Source organism: Lissotriton helveticus, chromosome 5_1 (genome assembly GCF_964261635.1).
Source record: "Lissotriton helveticus chromosome 5_1, aLisHel1.1, whole genome shotgun sequence".
Classification (NCBI taxonomy): Eukaryota; Metazoa; Chordata; class Amphibia; order Caudata; family Salamandridae; genus Lissotriton; species Lissotriton helveticus.
The window spans coordinates 1,190,421,822-1,190,439,967 of NC_136065.1; the positions used below are offsets into that span (position 1 = coordinate 1,190,421,822).

General features: G+C 44.6%; 1 protein-coding gene across 1 annotated transcript in view; it reads right to left on the reverse strand.

The window, feature by feature from the left end:
- The window catches only part of SHTN1 (shootin 1), a 711,155-nt gene that overhangs the window by 248,318 nt on the left and 444,691 nt on the right, over positions 1 to 18,146 (reverse strand). Inside the window, exon 11 of the mRNA XM_078643901.1 lies at positions 9,332 to 9,434. Coding sequence (XP_078500027.1) covers positions 9,332 to 9,434 — 103 coding nt within the window. The remainder of the gene's footprint in view (positions 1 to 9,331; positions 9,435 to 18,146) is intronic.

Sequence of the window (18,146 nt, forward strand, 5' to 3'; positions counted from 1 at the left end):
TTGGCTCCTCAGTTTCTTGACTAACCCAGAACGACATCCAGAAATGCGCCCTCACGGATGTCAACAGGCAGGCAGCGAAGAGCTGCATCAGTATGCTTCCCAATTAGCCAGAGGGTAGACTGTGGTGTAAAGCAACCTGCTCGATGCAGCCAGTTTGTGAATCTACACGCGGAGGCCTCTGGTTGATATTGTGTAGGACCTCACTGTTTCTGGTCTGGGGCTGCTGTTTTGACACATTGGGAGTTATTAACTGATGTGCAGCTGGTCCTCCTCCAGAAAGGATGTCATAGGCTGGGAGATAGCTTTGCTCTACAACAGTCATAGATTTTCTGTTTGGTCTCTCCACTTCCTCTTACCCATTTGGCCTGGTAGGCCGGCTTAGCTAAGGTCCAGTGTTTGAAGGCTGTCATACACAGGTATGTAATGTCTATTATCAAATCTGTCTAAACAAAAGTACGAAGGGAATTCAGTGTATTAGGTCTCTGGTCTGAGTATCACATAAAAGAATGGTTATACCCTGCTTTATGCTGAATGTAATTAATACAAATTTTGTAAACCTAAAATAGTACAAAAGAATAAACTCCGCATCAAGTTTCAAAATTCACACATAAAATTCTACTTAAAACGGGAGGCGAAATATTCCAATGATAATATTGAGATTTGGTGTTCTGGTGTTCATTAATCTAGATTTGGAGCCAAAAGATAAAGTCTGGGTTTGGATCAAAATAGTACGAAGATTGTCATTTTTCATAACAGATCACACATACCATATAAACATACAATGTAATTAAAAACGCAGACACTGAGATTCTAGAATGTTTAATATGGACAACACAAGTCTAATAAATAGTACATTCTTACATTATTTTGCATGTAATTCATGGTTGAAATCATCATTTCAATTTCTGTATATTGGCAACTGTCCAATACAGTACTAATAGGCTCAGGATAGTAAAACAATATTTAATAAAGAATAGAGACGTTAAAATATTGCACCCATTTTTTATTATTATTATTTTATATTCTTATAAAGCGACAGACTAGACCCCCGAAGGGGTATCTCCGCGCTATTGCTGCAGCAAGAAAGTGTTCTGATTCTGATTGTGTGTCCAAGAAGGAGATAAAAGCAGCAGGGCATTATTTACCAGGATACAGATAGGTTTTTAAAATTTTCCGGAAAGTCAGGTGACTAGAATGAGATCTTAGTTCTGGGGGCAGAGAATTCCAGAGTGCTGGTCCGGCATAGGCTAGTGCACGGCCGCCTGGTCTGGTCTTTTTTACTCTGGGTACCTGCAGTAACTGCTGATGGCTAGAGCGCAAAAGGCGCCCTGGAATGTAAGGCTGGAAGATTTCGGTCATGTATTTTGGGCCCTCCCCTATCATACTCTTGTGGATTGTACATAGAGTTTTAAACTGGACTCGTTTCCTCACTGGAAGCCAGTGGAGTCTCATCAGCAGGGGACATGAGGGTGTCCTTGGAGGAGCATTCAGGATAATCCTTGCTGCTGTATTTTGGATTACCTGTAGTTTGCTAAGTTGCTCCTCGTTAGCTCCGAGGAGCAAACCATTGCAGTAATCCACCCTGCTGATGACAAGAGCCTGTACAAGCGTCTTTCTGTGATGGTCCGGTATGTAGGGGAAGACACGTCTTAACATGCCAATAGCCCGAAAGCAGGTACCAGCAACTTGATTTACGTGGCCTTTGAAAGTAAGTTGCTGATCAAAGAGCACTCCCAGATTCCTGACTGTACTCTTGGGAATAGGAACAGGGCCTAGCTCTAAGGGCCACCAGTCAGATGCCCAGTGTATTGCCGCTTGCCCAAAACACATGACCTCCGTTTTCCCCACATTACACTGCAGACAGTTTGATGACATCCATTCTGCAATGGCTCTTATGCCATCTGCAAAAGATTTTTATTGCAGGTGTAAGGTTTTTGAAGGGAAAAAGGAGTTGGGTGTCGTCGGCATACGACACCGGGGTGAACCCGAAAGATCTTGCTAAGTTGGCTAAGGGGGCCACATACACATTAAAGAGTGTAGGACTTAGGCACAAGCCTTGTGGCACTCCCTTATTGAGCTCCCTAAGAGTGGATTTGTGGGAGCCCAGCCTAACTTCTTGGTAACGACCAGTCAAAAAGCTCTTCATCCATGCCAGAGCCTCTCCCTCCACACCCACCTCGCCTAGGCGGTTGAGAAGCACCGTGTGAGACACCGTATCAAAAGCGACGGAAAGGTCCAACAGCACCAGAATCATTGAGCTGCCATCATCCAGTGCCATTTTGATGTTATTGGTCACCGTCTGAAGGGCTGATTCTGTGCTGTGGTTTGGCCTGAACCCAGATTGCGAATAGTCCAGGCCATCCGTCGCTTCAAGATGTTGAGAAAGATAGGTGTTCACGTGCCTCTCCGTAACCTTGCCCAGGTAGGGTAGGAGGGAGATAGGTCGTAAATTGGAGAGGTCTGTCCATGGGGAAGATGCCTTTTTTCTAATCGGGTTCACCACCGCCCTTTTCCAGTCTGCTGGGACCTGGCCTTTTGTTAGGGAGATGTTGACCACATCCAATATGGGAGGACCCAGGAGGGAGATCATGGGGCCAACCATCTTAGCGGGAATGAGGTCACTAGGCGACCCTGATTTAATATGACTGCAGAGGGAAAGGAGCTCTGTATTGGTAATTGGAGGAAAGGATGTTAGAGGTGTTTTATTATTTGTAGCCGAGGTCTGAAGATGGCCATTGTTAGTTTTATTTATAGCGCTGTTGGCTGCTACTATTTTTTCATAAATATTGTTTCTTTTATCCTCAAAAAATATCGAAACTTCATCACAGATCTTGTGAGAAGTCCTCTGAGCTCTCACATGCGGTTGGTTTAATGAAATTCTGCAGGATATTAAAAAGCTCCTTAGAGCAATTGCCTGCTTGTGCCATCTGTTGCGTTAGGTGTTGTTTTCTGGCAAATTTAATATTCTTGTAATACTTTGATTGAGCATCTAAGAAAACTACTCTGCTACTCTCAGTTTTCCTTTTTCTCCAAGCTTTCTCAGCTCGCCTACAGTTTTGCTTTTCTGCTCTCAATTCGTAAGTATACCAGCTATCCTGTTTGGACACAGGATACTGTTTATGCTTCTTTAAAGGAGCTACAATGTCAATGGCTTGCTTAATAGAAATGTTGAGCTTAGCTAAGGCCGTATCAGCTGTATCTATTGCCAAAATTTCTGGATTTTTCCAGAATTCCTGAATTTTGTTGGCAGTGACTTTGTGCCATTGTCGTCGCCAGGTGGGGGGGAAGAGAAACACTCTTTACAGTTTACTAACTTATTACTAAAGAAAAAAATATTTTAATAACCTACTATAACTTTAGCATTCATAATAGTTTTGAGAAAAAGCCATAGTGCATGCGACTTGGGCAATAGCCATTGAGTAAATAAACATTACAATGACCTTCCAAGGGTCTGGGAGGCATATATATTAAATCCATTATTTTGGCCTCCTCAGTGAGTATGAGTATATATATATATATATATATATATATATATATATATATATCTATATATCTATATCTATCTATATCTATCTATATCTCTATATATCTCTATATATCTATATATCTATATATCTATATACACATACAATATACTAAGAAGTAAACCAATCTAGCAGATTGGAATTTCATATATACGGAAATGAAAAAAAAATTTGAATAGAAGTACTGGGGTGGGAACAATTCTTGTGGATATATTTAGGAAACAAAATCACTCCTTTCAGATGGATCCATATTCCTAATTATATCCAAGGCTCATCATGAAAACAACTATAATTCACACAGGAATAAACAAAAGCATGAAGATCACAACAGAGGCAGAATAAGATGCACAATGGTTTCAATAGGTTGGAATAAATCACAATGATGATAAGTTGGCATGCAACAGTATTTGTAAAGTATTACTGCAAATGCATCCAGCCGAGTCTGTCACTATTTGATGGAGGCCCAAGTACTGATGGTCCAAGCTAAAACCTCCCACAGAGAACGATGCACACGCCTAAGAGTATGTATCACTTGTCAACAGGACAAGTGTCATCGGTCATCCCAAAGGCCCAAGAATAGACTGGCAAATAATGGAGGAGGGATAACTAATATGTAATAAAGGAACAGCATTCTAACAGACAAGCACAGGCGAGGATAGTACACAAAGCATTTCTGGGCAGTCGAAGCCTTAGCCTCATCTGTTCCTGCAACCAATTATTCATTGGTTGTGGCTGAACTCAAAACAGCCCCACCACACCAAGCCAAATCTCATTACGTGCCTAATCCATGTCCACATATTTTACACCTGCTACACGGTATGCTGCGGTTGCAGCCCCGCATGCTTATAACTCAATGCAATAAGCAGAGCGCTCCTTAATCCGACCCTTGGAACTGGAAAAAAACCTGTTTTCAGTCAAATTCCTTGTTCCAACCCTATCTTGTAAGCTAGCACCCACTATTAGTGAGAAAAAAATCTACATCTCCAGTAACACATCATGTGTCTGTCTAAAGACTATTTAGATTCCAATCCTTTTGGTACATCAACTACTTACTACATTGTGATGACACTGGGTCCAATCATTGTCAAGTGTTATAAATATTTATGGTTGATGTACATTTAAAATCAAAACATATTGCAGGTGTACCGCTCCACTAACTTTAAACTCTTGGTACATGTTGACGTTTATTCCTTTATACTAGTCTGAACAATTTGGATCACACCTGGGTATTATTCTTCCAGAAAAGTGTAGCCTAAATTGAAGGATGGTTCAGTGACAACGCTTGCAGGTGACGTTGGTTAGGCCAACTCAGCCTTTGATCATTACAAAATCAGTAAACTGGGCAATAGTAACATCTTAATTACAGGGCTTACAGTCAGAAGAAGTGTGGTATAACGAACTATAGAAAACAAATTATCATTGGTAAACTCTGCAATGTTCTGTGACCACTCCGTTAACTCCAACTCAAAGCTGAATCTTGTGGAAAGCTCACTATCCTGTCATAATGTAAAATCATCCGGTTGATAGATGGGTGATTAGTCGATTGAGGGAAACCACTTAAGTGTGCTAATATTTGCTCGTACAATGCCAATTTTACCTAAAGGACGATAGTGCACGTATGTGTGCGTGTTAAGTTCTGTAGTTCGACAAACACACACACAGTTAAAGTTACTTTGCTGGAAAGGCTGTGCTCAGGCATTGGTGTCTCATATATAGTCATGAACAACAATTAGACCTGATCTGCTCAGGCAAAAATCAAATTCCCTTCATGAGAGGGTAGTGGAAATTTATTTTCATCTTCAATGACAACCCTTCATTTTGTATAGGTGTTGTCCCTACTCATAGTCGCCCTATATCTTATTTAAAAGAAGGAGGTGATGGCAAAGCATTTGCTGTTTCTCTTTGTTATGAAAAGGTCTAACCTCACTAAACCACCAACGGCAAACAGGTCATCTACCAATGTCTGAGATCCAGCTCCTACTTGGTCAGCTCCAGCCAGACCTGCAAAGGCATTCGTCCCATCACTTTTTTTTATGCCCAGCATGGATTTTGTGCCATCATGGAGATGTTAAGTCTGAAAACCACACATCCAGATGCTGCTTGTGTCTCTGGACATCCGAGGGAACCACAGTTCCTGCTACACACACTTCTCTAAACAGGCTCAGCCAGTGGGCTTCAACTTGCTTCAGTATGCTGAACATAGTTCTTGTACAGTTGGTTATAATTAGTAGTGTCCTTCCTATGAGTTGTGCCTTACACACTCAGGGCATCCTTGATTGACTTGTAGCTTCAATACATGGATGTGCAGCTTCCTTTCAGGCTCAGTCCATAGTCCCCTGGTCACAAGTGAGCCCACGTAAACCTTCAACCTTCAAAGGAGGCATCCATTACTCCGATGGTTTTGGATGAAAAACAAGGACGACCAGTCAGCCGTTGTTATGCCAATCATCTGAACCTTGCCTACCAATACCCAGTCACCTATCTCTCTCTTGATTAAACTAGTCATGTAGGACCACATTTTATGCCTGCACAGTCATACGAACATGATGTAGGACAACATGAGTTGCATAAGGGCATGTACTGATTGGCTGACACTCCGTCCACAGAAGACAGATGGTTGTCCCCTGAGTTGGTTTCAGACTTGAGGGATCAGAGGCAGCTCATCATCGACCTTGATAAAAGAGGTTTGTGACACTGAAGGGCATGTCTAGCACAATAGCAAGTATCTGCAGCTGGAAACCGATAAATGTCAGTCACAGCCGGTGCCAGAAGACCTGTCGTGAAATACATAATGAATCCCATATCTTTCACACTTTTACAGCCTGTTTGAGAAGATCTTGACTGAGGGCAGATTCACATTGTTTCCTCTTTTTTATCACCTGGCAGCAATGGGAGCAGTTTTTCCATGTTCTCCCACAGCTCCGTGTCATGAGAGGTGAACAGCACAGCAACATTTTCTAAACATCTGATGACGGATGCGGTCCTAAATTATTTTCCTGTTCCACATTATTTCTGTCTTTTTCCAGGGGTACAGGGTATAAAGAACGTTGGCATGTGGATCCAACCATCACTACTCCAGATTAGTGAGCCTCTCAGGTAAGTGGAAGACAGAGGTCGGCTCATATATTTAGTACATTGTCTCAAGGGGATTGAAAACAATAAGATTGTGTTTACATTCTTACAAAGGTGGTCCATAAACACCTGATTCCTGTTGAAGCGCACAAAGCATCTTAAGACTACAATTACATTGGCAGGCCAATCTTGTTTGACACTGCTGATCAGTGCTATGTACGATAGTGTATCTTTAGATAGTGATGAGCCCTGAATGGGGAGATGCAGAAATCCTTGCAGTAGACATTCTTACCAATTAGACCAGGCCCACACCTATGTCAAACTCAGACATCCTAGGTTCCTGTGAAAGGCATAACTAGTCCTCCTGTGGTGTCAGCCTCTCCTTGGAGACTTTTATCACTGCTTCACTCACTCCTGGATGAACAGCTTTTCCCTCCAAATCTTCCAAGCCTCAATATTTCTCTTGCGCCTTTATTATTCTTCTCTACTCAAGGTGACTGTTAGAAACTGCTATGTGGCTGATGTTACTCAGGAGTCAATCTTGATGATGGCGTCAGCATAGAGGCTGGAGGTGCAGTCATCAAGACTGGCATGAAGAAACGCAGCACGGTTGAGGTCGACAAGCTCTAGGCTTGTGTGATGGCTTGATGGTGCAAATTGTTAAGGCTAATATCGAGGGGCATATCATTAACAATAGAACATCATCCAGAATGGGAGAATACATTCAACCCCCCTCCCTTCTGTTTTGGAAAAATCAGGAGGGGGGGTGGCAGTAATCTGTGAGGAGGAATTTTCTGGGCCAGAGGGCATCTCTAACACGGAATTCTAAGTATTCCTTTTCTTGTGGGGCTTGATATCTGGGATTAATAAAAGAGGCCACAGTTATATTTTAAGGCCTATGTTAATCAAAAATAAACTTTATGAAAACGTTTCAGATTCTAGCAAAGATTCAAAGCACATAACCGTCATTGCTCGTTCTTGCCATGATTTGGAAGAAAAGCTCTTTCAGGGCACACGTTTTGTAATACAATGGGCTAGATACAAGTAGCATGTATACTTCAGGTGTGGGTTGTCAGAGATGTTCCTGTGACCACACTAGGCATAAACATTAGAAAAGCCTTTTTCCTTTTCTTACGAACCTGGTACAGGATTTACTGGAGAATTCCCAGCAATCAAGAAAAACAATTAGTCCCAGAAACGTAGAAGAAAGGAGAAGAGCTCTAGGTGGATTTCCATACAACTTGCACAGGTTGTTAGTATCCGAATAAGGGAGGTGCTAGAGGAAGGGATCACTGCGGGTCAAAGAGGTATGGTTAAAAGCGAGCACAAACAGACTGTCCATACCAGCTTCTTTGTTCAGCTTTACTAAACCATGCTCCATATTTTTTAGTGCAAGTGTCCTACTGTGCCTATTCAAATATCATGTAAATCTATAAAATATCTATTGCTGAAGAAGCACTGTTCCATCTTTTCTTGTGTGCAATGATAATCAGTGCTAAGTGTAGTCAAAACTGCTCAAATCATCCACAGTAGTGACAACACTGTTACCAAAATAGGCATCATTCTTAGGGCTGAAATCCTACCATGAGAGAGGGAAAACTTTGCATTGTAGTCTTTCTACCATTGCTGAGCATGAACAAGGGAACCTACTCGAGGACAGTCAACATCAAGAAACAAAAGAATCACCAGACAACCCCCAGGTTGACAAACCGTGCTGGAATGTTCAGAAGAACATGGGTTATGCTTTGTGGTTTTACTAAGAGCCTCATTTGCAAGGGGGATCTGGGCACTAAATGACCGAAGATACTGTTGCTCTACCTTAACGAATATGGATTTAACCATCACTTCACTTCACCTGAATGTTACAAGGCTAAGTTCCAAATAGATTTGAGGAAGAGGAGTTTTCCACAGTGTAACAGCAGGGGCAGTGAGAAAGAACAGCGCCTTAGTTGAGATGTATGGAACAGTTATGAGGACTATCAAGTTTGGAGATGAAGATAGAGAAGATACCATTTGAACAAGCATTTGCAAAGCAATAGGACTTGCATTTACGCGAGACCTATTGCATTGCAAACGGGTGGGTGGGCGCTGGAATGCACGGACAGCGCGAGTGCAGGCGGGGGTGCGATAAGGCAGGGGAAGTGTGGGGGAGGGGGAAGAAAGCACGGAAAAAACAGTGCTCTAAATAATACGTCCGTACAGTGCGACATTCAAAGTAAAGGGGCCAATAGCCATGGGAGGGTACAAATGACGACATGGCATATTAAGGCGGGACTAACAAGCCTCATAATCAGAAGAATTTACGAAGGACAAACCCAGAAGCCAATAAAAAATATGGGCGGAGAGTGAGGGCAGCTCGTCTCCCATACTCTACTACTGCATGCCTCACAGCGCAAGCAGTGCACACGCACTGCCGCTAAAGCTCGACCTAAAAGTGATGTTCAGGAGAAAACTTTTGGCTGAAAACATGATTAAGGACCAAACACACACTATTGAAATTAGTCTTTTTGTTACATGGAGCCAGTGCCGAGAGGGTCCGAATTCAGGAGAACACAGACCGTTGATTTCTGGTAATACAAAAGGGGGGCTACAAAACCCCTTTGGAATTACCAAATTGTATTGCAACCAAAAAAGTGGTACAATTGGTGAACTATTGTGGTATTGCACCTTCTATACACCTTATTTAGCTAACTCAACAGTATTCTCTCTCAAACCCTGTATATTGTTCTACTTACCTAATTGGATTGGGTGGAGGAGGCGGTGGAGGAGGTGGTGGTGGGGGCGGTGGTGGAGCAACAGGATTTTCTGCTTTTTGAACACGCTTCTGAAGTTCTTCCACTGTTAAAAAAATGATAGTGTAAAGATACACGAGTAAGGCAGTGGCAGCTTCCACTATAAAAACTTCCAAATTAAGCATGGTGCACATATTTAGAAACACACCCCATTAGCAAATAGCGGAATTTTGTCATGGTACACTAATCAGAAGCAGTGTTGCAAATATACTAACTTTTAAGAGATGGATAAAGAGTAATTTGGATAGGTCATACTGCGACACTAAATGAATTAGGCTGTTAGGCTGAGAGTTCATTCAAATGACAGGGATGTGAAAATAGCTTAAGTATGGAACAAAAATTACAACCTAGAAACTAATGGAGTAAAGTGTGTGAAGAGCATCCTCAATCAAACCAAAGAAACCCTGACTATATGAAGGATGAAGGGCTGTAGAAGTGTTTTCTATTTTGCAGGCAAATGTTGTAACAAATGCGACCCAAAAGGGTGGATGCATCTGTAGTAGAGGTACTTGCGATAATTGTACCTTGTCCTCTTGCCTTCTAACTATGTACTGTAGGAAAAGTCTGGAAGAAGAGCTCAGAGCACGTATAAGATTATGGACAGCCAGGGCTTTATGCGTCTACTATGGGCTTAAATAAGAGTTTGGCGGTGTGGCACTTGGTCTGCCCCATTGCCGCACTGCCAAACCCGTGGTCGGGCCGCCCGCCAGATTACGAGTGTTTCTCAGATTTGTTTACGTTCCCACGGCGGTGCCCTGAAAACTGGCACCGAAATGGGAATGCCAAATCCAGTTCCTGCACGACATGGACTGGAAAGGCCATGCCATGCAGGAACTAGGGTGCATGCACACAGGTACATTGTGCCCCCCTGAGAGCACCCCATCACTCAGAGGCACTGTTTCCTCTCCACTGCGGTCTTCATGGAGGAGGAACCGCCATGAAAACCGTGGCGGAGGAAACTTGTAATGTGCTTGGAGGGGCCACGGTGGTCCTGCCAATCATATTGCGGCCTCTACACCGCCGCCGTCACTGTGCGACCGCCAGACTCGTAATTAAGCCCAAAGTAACTGTGCAGTAGACATTAGCATGCATAATTTTTCTATGCTCTGATAATTAAGTACAGCATCCAGAAACCAATGGAGATCTACAGCAGGTTCAAAGTCTTTCATCCATTTGAGACAGCAAGGCCCAAATGCTTGATTAGGCACAACAGCCCAATGTCTTGGGTGAACTGCTGATAGCAAACCACTACCGTCTGTGCACTTGGAAATGGAAAGGGGCAGCCAGGGGCAGCCAGTCAACTTGACAATAAGAAGGGGCATCCATGTGGTTAAAGCGAAGTGGGCGGGGTGGGTGTAGAAGTACAAATATCTTGCTTTCAAGGGCAGGTGAGCAGATATCACGACCAACGGAAAACATTGGTCGTAAAACTTCAAAAAGTGCATGCAGGCCACTGTTTGAAATACAGGTTGATAAATCAAATGTACGAAATCATAACGCACAAATATTTAAAAATAGAAGCGTCCTCCCGATAAGGAATTAAACACCTTGTACAATATGGATACTGAAGGAGGGGAAGAAAGTGGGTCCTGGCATATCCATGGACACAAAACTGAAGGTGATTCAAGACACCAGACTGACTTACTGAGGCAATATTTACCTGGTGTAGCAGGGATTGCGCTGGAATCATCAGCTTTTTTATGCAGGGGATGACAGTGCTATTCTCCTTACAGTGAGACCACAGACGAAATTAAGGACTATCAATTTACCCAAAGAGCATCCTTGGTTCATGGTACAGCCTCCGCTCTGCCTTGTCGGGTTGGTTTGGGATCTGGACTCCTGGGAGAAGCGGGATAAGACTGACAAGCCTGTGCCCATCTTGAAAAGGTGAGACTAAGTCAAAGAACAGACACTGCACAGGTGAAATCCCCTGAGAAGCACATCAAACCACTAGAACATTGTTTATAGGGGTGTCAACTGATGAGAGATGTGAAGGTTCTATTACTTCACCCGCTTCAATTCATTTGCAGGAATAATTATTTTGCCATTCTGACTTCGGGACATGGACCCATAAATAAATTACATGCCCCAATGAAAAGTAGAGGACCAATGCCATAACAAATCCACTTTACATGCCCAGTGTCGCACTCTCATGGAGAAGGACAGTAATAGATTTGCCGCAGCAGCTGTCCTATTCCATTATGTCCTATTCCACTAGTAGTCACTAAGCAATCCAATATGGGAGTTATTCTGGATGTGTTGTGCCAGTGTTCAAGTGCACGGGCAAACAGGAGAGAGGGGACATCTGTTGTGTGCCACAATGTATGCCCACCCAGGCAGAGAAGAGTCATTTACACAGATTCTGGCCCATGGGGTGTGGTGTCCTGCGAAGAGCCAAGACATAAATGTACTACCCACCTCCAACTCTTTCAGTACACCAGATAGGAAGACCCTGCCAAATGCTTCCTCAGCATCCAGGGTTACCATAATGATTGCTTGGATCCTGTCGAGCCAATGTTGACGATGAAGTGCCTTCTTAGTATTGTTACTAGCCTGGCACATAGGAATGAATCCCAATTGATTGAATGCAACAAATTCTACAACTATGGTTGAAGTTGCTGGGTGGCCATCTTGGTGAGAATCTTAGCATTGGTATTAAGGAGAGATGGATCGATAGGATCCACAATCGCAAGGGTTTTTGTTAGGATTGAGATTTAGGGCTACAGTAGATTCAGTCATGGTGGAAGTAACCTTGCCCCTCTCGATTATCTCCCCAAATACTTTATGCAGTAGAGGGGAGATTGTGGGACCTAAGCATTTGTAAAATGCTGCCATGAGACCATCAGGGCCTGGTATCTTGAAGGATCTTAACTTAAATTTGGGTCAGAGGATTTCTTCTCTCTCTAGCGGCCTATCCAGAGTCATCCTGTATGCGAGGCTTATTTTAGGTAATCGGGCCTCTAACAGGTAATTTGATTGTGCTTGCGGGTCCGTGCACTGGGCACCATATAGCTGGGGATAAAGACATGAAAACACACCATCTTTTCCTCCTCTCTCGTGCACATGCGCCCTTGTGGGAGTTTGACTTCTGGTATGCCGACCTTTGCGTGGTGGGCCCACAGGACACTCACCATCATTTTGCCAGATTTGCTACAGAGGTCATAATATTTATTACCTAGCTTTGCTAGGAGGTATGCATGTCCATCAGTCTCTAGCATCTGGATTTGAGCCCGAACCGCCAGTACCTTTTCCTACAATTTTGTGGAGTAGGGTCCTTTTGTGCTCTGTCTCGAACCTCTCAAGTTCTACAGCGAATTGAAGGAGCAGTTCTTCCCGTAGTTTTCGAAGACGTGTAGCCTCCACTATTAAAGCACCCAGCAGGACCGCCTTCAGTATATCCCAGAGGGTGGCCACACTAATTTCCCCAGTATGGTTATGGAGCAGAAACTCCTTGATCTCTTTCTTGACATTAACTGTTACTGGGTCTCTCATGAGATAGTCCTGGAGCCTCAATTTGGTAATGATTCTGGGGCCCCGGGTGGCTATGTCAGCCATCTTGCAAGAGACTGGGCTAATATCGAAGAGTGTGAAAGTGTGTTGGGTGGAGTCTATCCAATTCAGGAGCAAGCGCTTATCAAGAAGAATGTAATCGAGTCTAGCATATGTCTTGTGGGCTTCGAGTCCAGTAGTCCCTGGTGAGCAGGTGGCACGTTCTACAAGCGTCTGTAAGCCCAAAGCCTCCCAATAATGTATTTCACACCATAAACAGGGACACTGAGCCTCCCCTCCTCACATGGTCAATATCAACTGCGGTGTCGAGAACCAGGTTGCGATCTCCCATTATAATTTGGAGTGTATTTGAACGGCCTTGCGCGTGTTGATCACCTCCGTTAAGAGTGGCCTTTGTCCTTGGTTAGGGCTACACACTAAATCTAGCCTGAGGGGATCACATCATTAGTCAATAAAGAGCAATAATACCTCCCTAGTAGATGCATCACATTTTTAACCATATCCTGGGCAGCCACTAATAAATACCATAGGCAAGGATTCAGAGATATTTTTAATTCACAACACTTCACACAAATCACACCACACCACACCAGCTCCGCTGTAACCAGGCGTTGTAGCACAACCAGGGGCATTCGGCCACCCGGTTGGGACCCAGACGATGAAGCATGACACCAACTAGGTTGGTGGTCTTAAGCAAACCTAATGGTTCCATGTGCTTACCACAACAGTGATTATCAAACATTTACCCAGTGGGTCCATCCACATTGTTGTGTCTAGTATCGTATTGGAGACAAGGACGCACCGCCTTCTTCTCCCTTGCTTTCTGCTTGTTTTTGTACTAATATTTCTAGGAGATACAACTCAGTGGCTTTTGTGGCTACAGTAGTCAGTGAGGGCTTGAACGGGGGCAAAACCCCAAACGAGAACAAAAAGAAGAACAAACAGAAGAAAAGCGATGTTTCAGTTAAAATGCATTGCCCTACCTAGTAAGCAACTGTTCAGGATCTCCAATCCGCAACAACGCCTGAATGAAGGAAAGGATCGAAGTCCTGTAGGGGGAAATGACATCTGTTAACACAGGTCCAGGACAACATCTACCCAGGGTGGCAGCGCCCCCATTAGTAGCTATGTGATCCTGATACCATGGTATCCCAAGGGTAATCCCACCTCTCCCCTCTGTCCAGATTGACAGCCTGCCAAGATTTCCTGCCGCTTGGGGAGGTTCCACTTTCGGCCTCGATGTACATGTGTCCACTCCAGGTCCTGCTGGTGCAGTGGTTTTGTGGTCTGTCTGTTTCGGTCTCTGGAAGCAGACTGCTCAGCGCTAAGTAGGCCTCCTGAAGGGATTAAAGAAACTAGCATCCGCCCTGCCACTCAAACATAAGGTGGAAAAGATGCCCTCGTCTGTATTGGATCTTGTATTCCTGCAGGAACTAGGTGACTGGGTAGAAGGACGCGCGCTTGATCAACATGGGCTGGGGTACATTTTGAAGGTCGTCACCATTATAGCGTATAGGGCACCCACGCCTAGCAGAATCTAATATCGCCTCTTTGTATTCATAGTGGTGGAAGCAAACTAGGCTGTCAAGAGGAAGTTTTGAGTTCGGGATTCTGGGGCCCACTCTATGGGCCCTGTTGAAGCGTAGAGAATCCGGTCCATGTTCATGGAGGATGGTCTCTGCCAGGTTCTGAATGAAGCTTTCCATGCCCTTGCCTTCTTTGCCAAGGGTCACCCACCTCTGATGCGGAGCCTGCACCGGCAGGACCAGTTTTTAGGTCTTCCTGTCTTTCTTGGAGCGCTATCAATTGACCATTCATGGCAGTCAAGCGGAATGGTATTCCTCAAGATCCAGTGTGCGTTCATCTTGATTCGCCTCCAGATGGTCGACTCGGGTTCCCAGGTCCTGAAGATATCTCCCCCCCCCCCCCCCCTGTAGTTCCGATAAATTATGTTTGAGTTTTGGCTGTTACGTGCTTAGCTTGGTCTTCAGTTCTGTGAAAAGCTGGACCAGGAAGCCTTTGGTGGGGTCTCCGGATCGAGGGTATAGTGGCAGTGTCATTTTTTTTGATGGGGTGCTTGAAAATAGGTCCTTTATGGACGATTCTTTTTTTTGTAAACAAACTTTATTCAATTTTCCTTTTACCATAGACATGACATTCTATATTTCATGTATACAATGCTTTCAGGTACACAGCATCATGCCATCTTTAGGATATAGTATGTAATTCACCCTCCGGGCTGTGTCGCCCTCCTCTTCATCCCCGGTTTCATCAGTATTATTGTCCACTAAGTACATTAATCGCATACGTTCCAACTGTTGACTATCCCATACGACAGTATCACGCTACCCCAGGGTTGTGGATACACGAACTCCACCTCTCCCCTTGTAAGGTCACTTAGAAACAATAACAACTCTTTCCCGCCCTTCCCTCCTTTCCCTGGTCCCCCCTCTGTCCCTTCCCCCCCCCCTCCCCTCAGACATGTCGCTCTCCCTATTGTCTCTCTTGTCGCCCAGTATACATTCCTACCCTCCATTGAAATCCTCGAGTCAGGGTGCCATCCAGGGGAATGTGCGCTCAATCGCCCCTTCCACCATCCATCCCACCCACTCATCAGAGGCAGCGTGTCAGTATTAGAGGGGGGGCGGGGGCGGGAGGGGGAGTCATCCCCCGCCCACAGAGGATCAATTATCAGCCTGAAGCAACTTCCCCAATTAAAGGTGGTCCAGGTGCTGTCATGCCTCCCTCAAGGATCCATGCTAACTATGAAAGGCCTTCTGTCTGAGTTTACCCATGATCTAGTCTCCAGAAAAGCAGCAGGCACGGGGAACATGACACATTAGGGCAGAAGTTTGTCAAAGGGTCTTCCGCCTCACTCGCTCTCTGGTCTATCCCTCCTGTAGGACTTCTGTGTGAGGGGTGTCTGATACTCCCTACTGCTGCAGTTAAGGTCAATCAATGCCGGGGGTGCCCAAGATTCTAATCTTCCCTCAGTCACAGCGGAGCCCTTGGGGTGCCCCTCACCATTAATAACTTTATGCCCCGGACGGCTTCTCTTTGCACCGTTGAAGTTCTTGTCGAAGTCCAACCCTGCTCCTCTTCTCGGAGAAGGCCGCTGTCACTTTCAGGCCCTTGTTTTTTCAGGACCAATTGTGCTGCCTCGCTGTCTCAGCAGAGTCCATGCTTTGCTCAATTTGACCTCAGCGCCCCCACATTTTGCCAGCCCTGCTGGCGATTACTCTACCCAATCTGGGTTCAAAGCAAGTCCAACCCCTCTCCTCTTCTCCGGTGGGCCTGCCTCACTCCTCATGGAATGCTCCAGCCTCGTGGGGAAGGTAGCGGGGCTCGCCCCTGCATTCAGGTTGACTGCAGCATCGGGCTGGTGTCCCTGTGGTTGGTAGGCTCCAGCCGAGCCCCTCCAAATGTCTATTTGGCAGGACCGCCATCCAATGGGGCTGGTCAGCTCTGATCCCAGGGGTGGGTGCTATAGCTCTTCGCACACCACCATCTTGCCTGCTCTGCTCGCACACCACCATCTTGCCTGCTCTGTTACTCGCACGCTCGCTAAATCACCTCCGGATAGAAGCCGGCGTTAAACTTCCCAGGGCTTCAGTATAATCAGGGGTCTTCCAGGGAGATTCACTACTTTAATAGTATATTGGTTGTCTCATTCCAATATGCTGTTATGTTTCTGGGCAAAGTTATTAACTTCGCTACTTGCACAATTTTGAATCTTCTCAAACGTAACCTCCCACAAGATTCTGTCACCAAGAGGGCAGACTCAACTAGAATAAGGTGTTCTAGAAAACAGTGCTTCTAATTACCAAGTCCATTCATAGCACCATTTCTCTCTACCTCTCCAAGGGACTCGAAGAATAAAAACCGATCTGCAATCCATTCACAGGTGGACATACGCTTCTCACTACCTCCTAGCCCCTCCCCCGACCAGTCACTTTAGCATTCTCGTCCTTAAACCTATTAATCCCACTTCATTGGCACTCACATTCCAAGAACCACAGAGCCACAAAATACATGCCACTTATTAAATGATCTCACAACGACGATCTTCTGAATAGCAAATCCACTGAATTGTTCATCAGTGCTCTCATCTAGGCTCAATGCATACAATATCTATGTCGAGTTGTAGATGCATGGTTGTAAAGACATAATACACAAGACTCCTCTGCCACTTTCAGGTACATAATACACAAGACTCCTCTGCCACTTTCAGGTACATAATACACAAGACTCCTCTGCCACTTTCAGGTACCTCTTCTGTTGCTTCATAGAAATCTTAGTGCAGTTCCAAAATCGATGTGTAAATGTCTTATCACATTTTTATATACAAGCAGTCAAGTTAATCCCGTTTTTTCTCATAAGGTGGAAGACAGTGCTATGCAAATGCCAATTCAATGCAAAGTCAGTGTCATTAACCTCTTTGTAACTGTGCAAACATTTCTACTACAAATGTTTTGTTGCTGTTCCAGACAAATAAATGTCACTAAACATCAATAAGTTACTGGAATAATTGTTGTTGGTTTCAATCATGCACTGAGTTAGCTAGACACAGGTGTAGCTTAATGAATGCTATAGACATACGGCAGGTATCTTAGCATCAGTCCTCTATTCACCCTCCAGAGTCACAGATCAAATACAACTACAAATATGTCAGGACCACAGCAGTTACTTGCCATCTTGTCTGCTCAGTGTGGCCATTTTTGCTCCTGGACAGTGTGTGGTAAGGTAAAATGTTGCTTTTATTCTCCTTGGCTATGCCTCGATCTGCCCCACTATTCAGGGCACCATCGCAAAATCAGAACCTCAAATCTTGCCGGAGATTTTGCAAGTCATGCAAAATTTTACAGTTTGTTGTGCAAGTTCTGCGGCAGGAAGAGGTCTTGTGAGATTATGCCTGCAATCTCAGGCATGAAAAAGTAAAAGGGGGGGGCCATGCCTAGGAACCATCGTCCATGAACAAAGAATCTGAAGAGAAATAATTCCTCCCAAGTTGATATGTGTAGGGTATCGAAAATGACATGACAGGAGCTGAATTCTAGATTTTCCTGCCTTGTTCTGTAGGTGCCACGGGTCACAGAGACAGCACAGTAGACCTTACTCAGTATGGGGAAGTTCCCCACTGTAGACTGGTTCATGCTAATATAGCGTGCACCAACACTGCTGTGAAGGTTCAGCTCACGGTGGCTTGGACCACAAATGCACCTTAGATGCTGTGAGGGACATGTGTGAG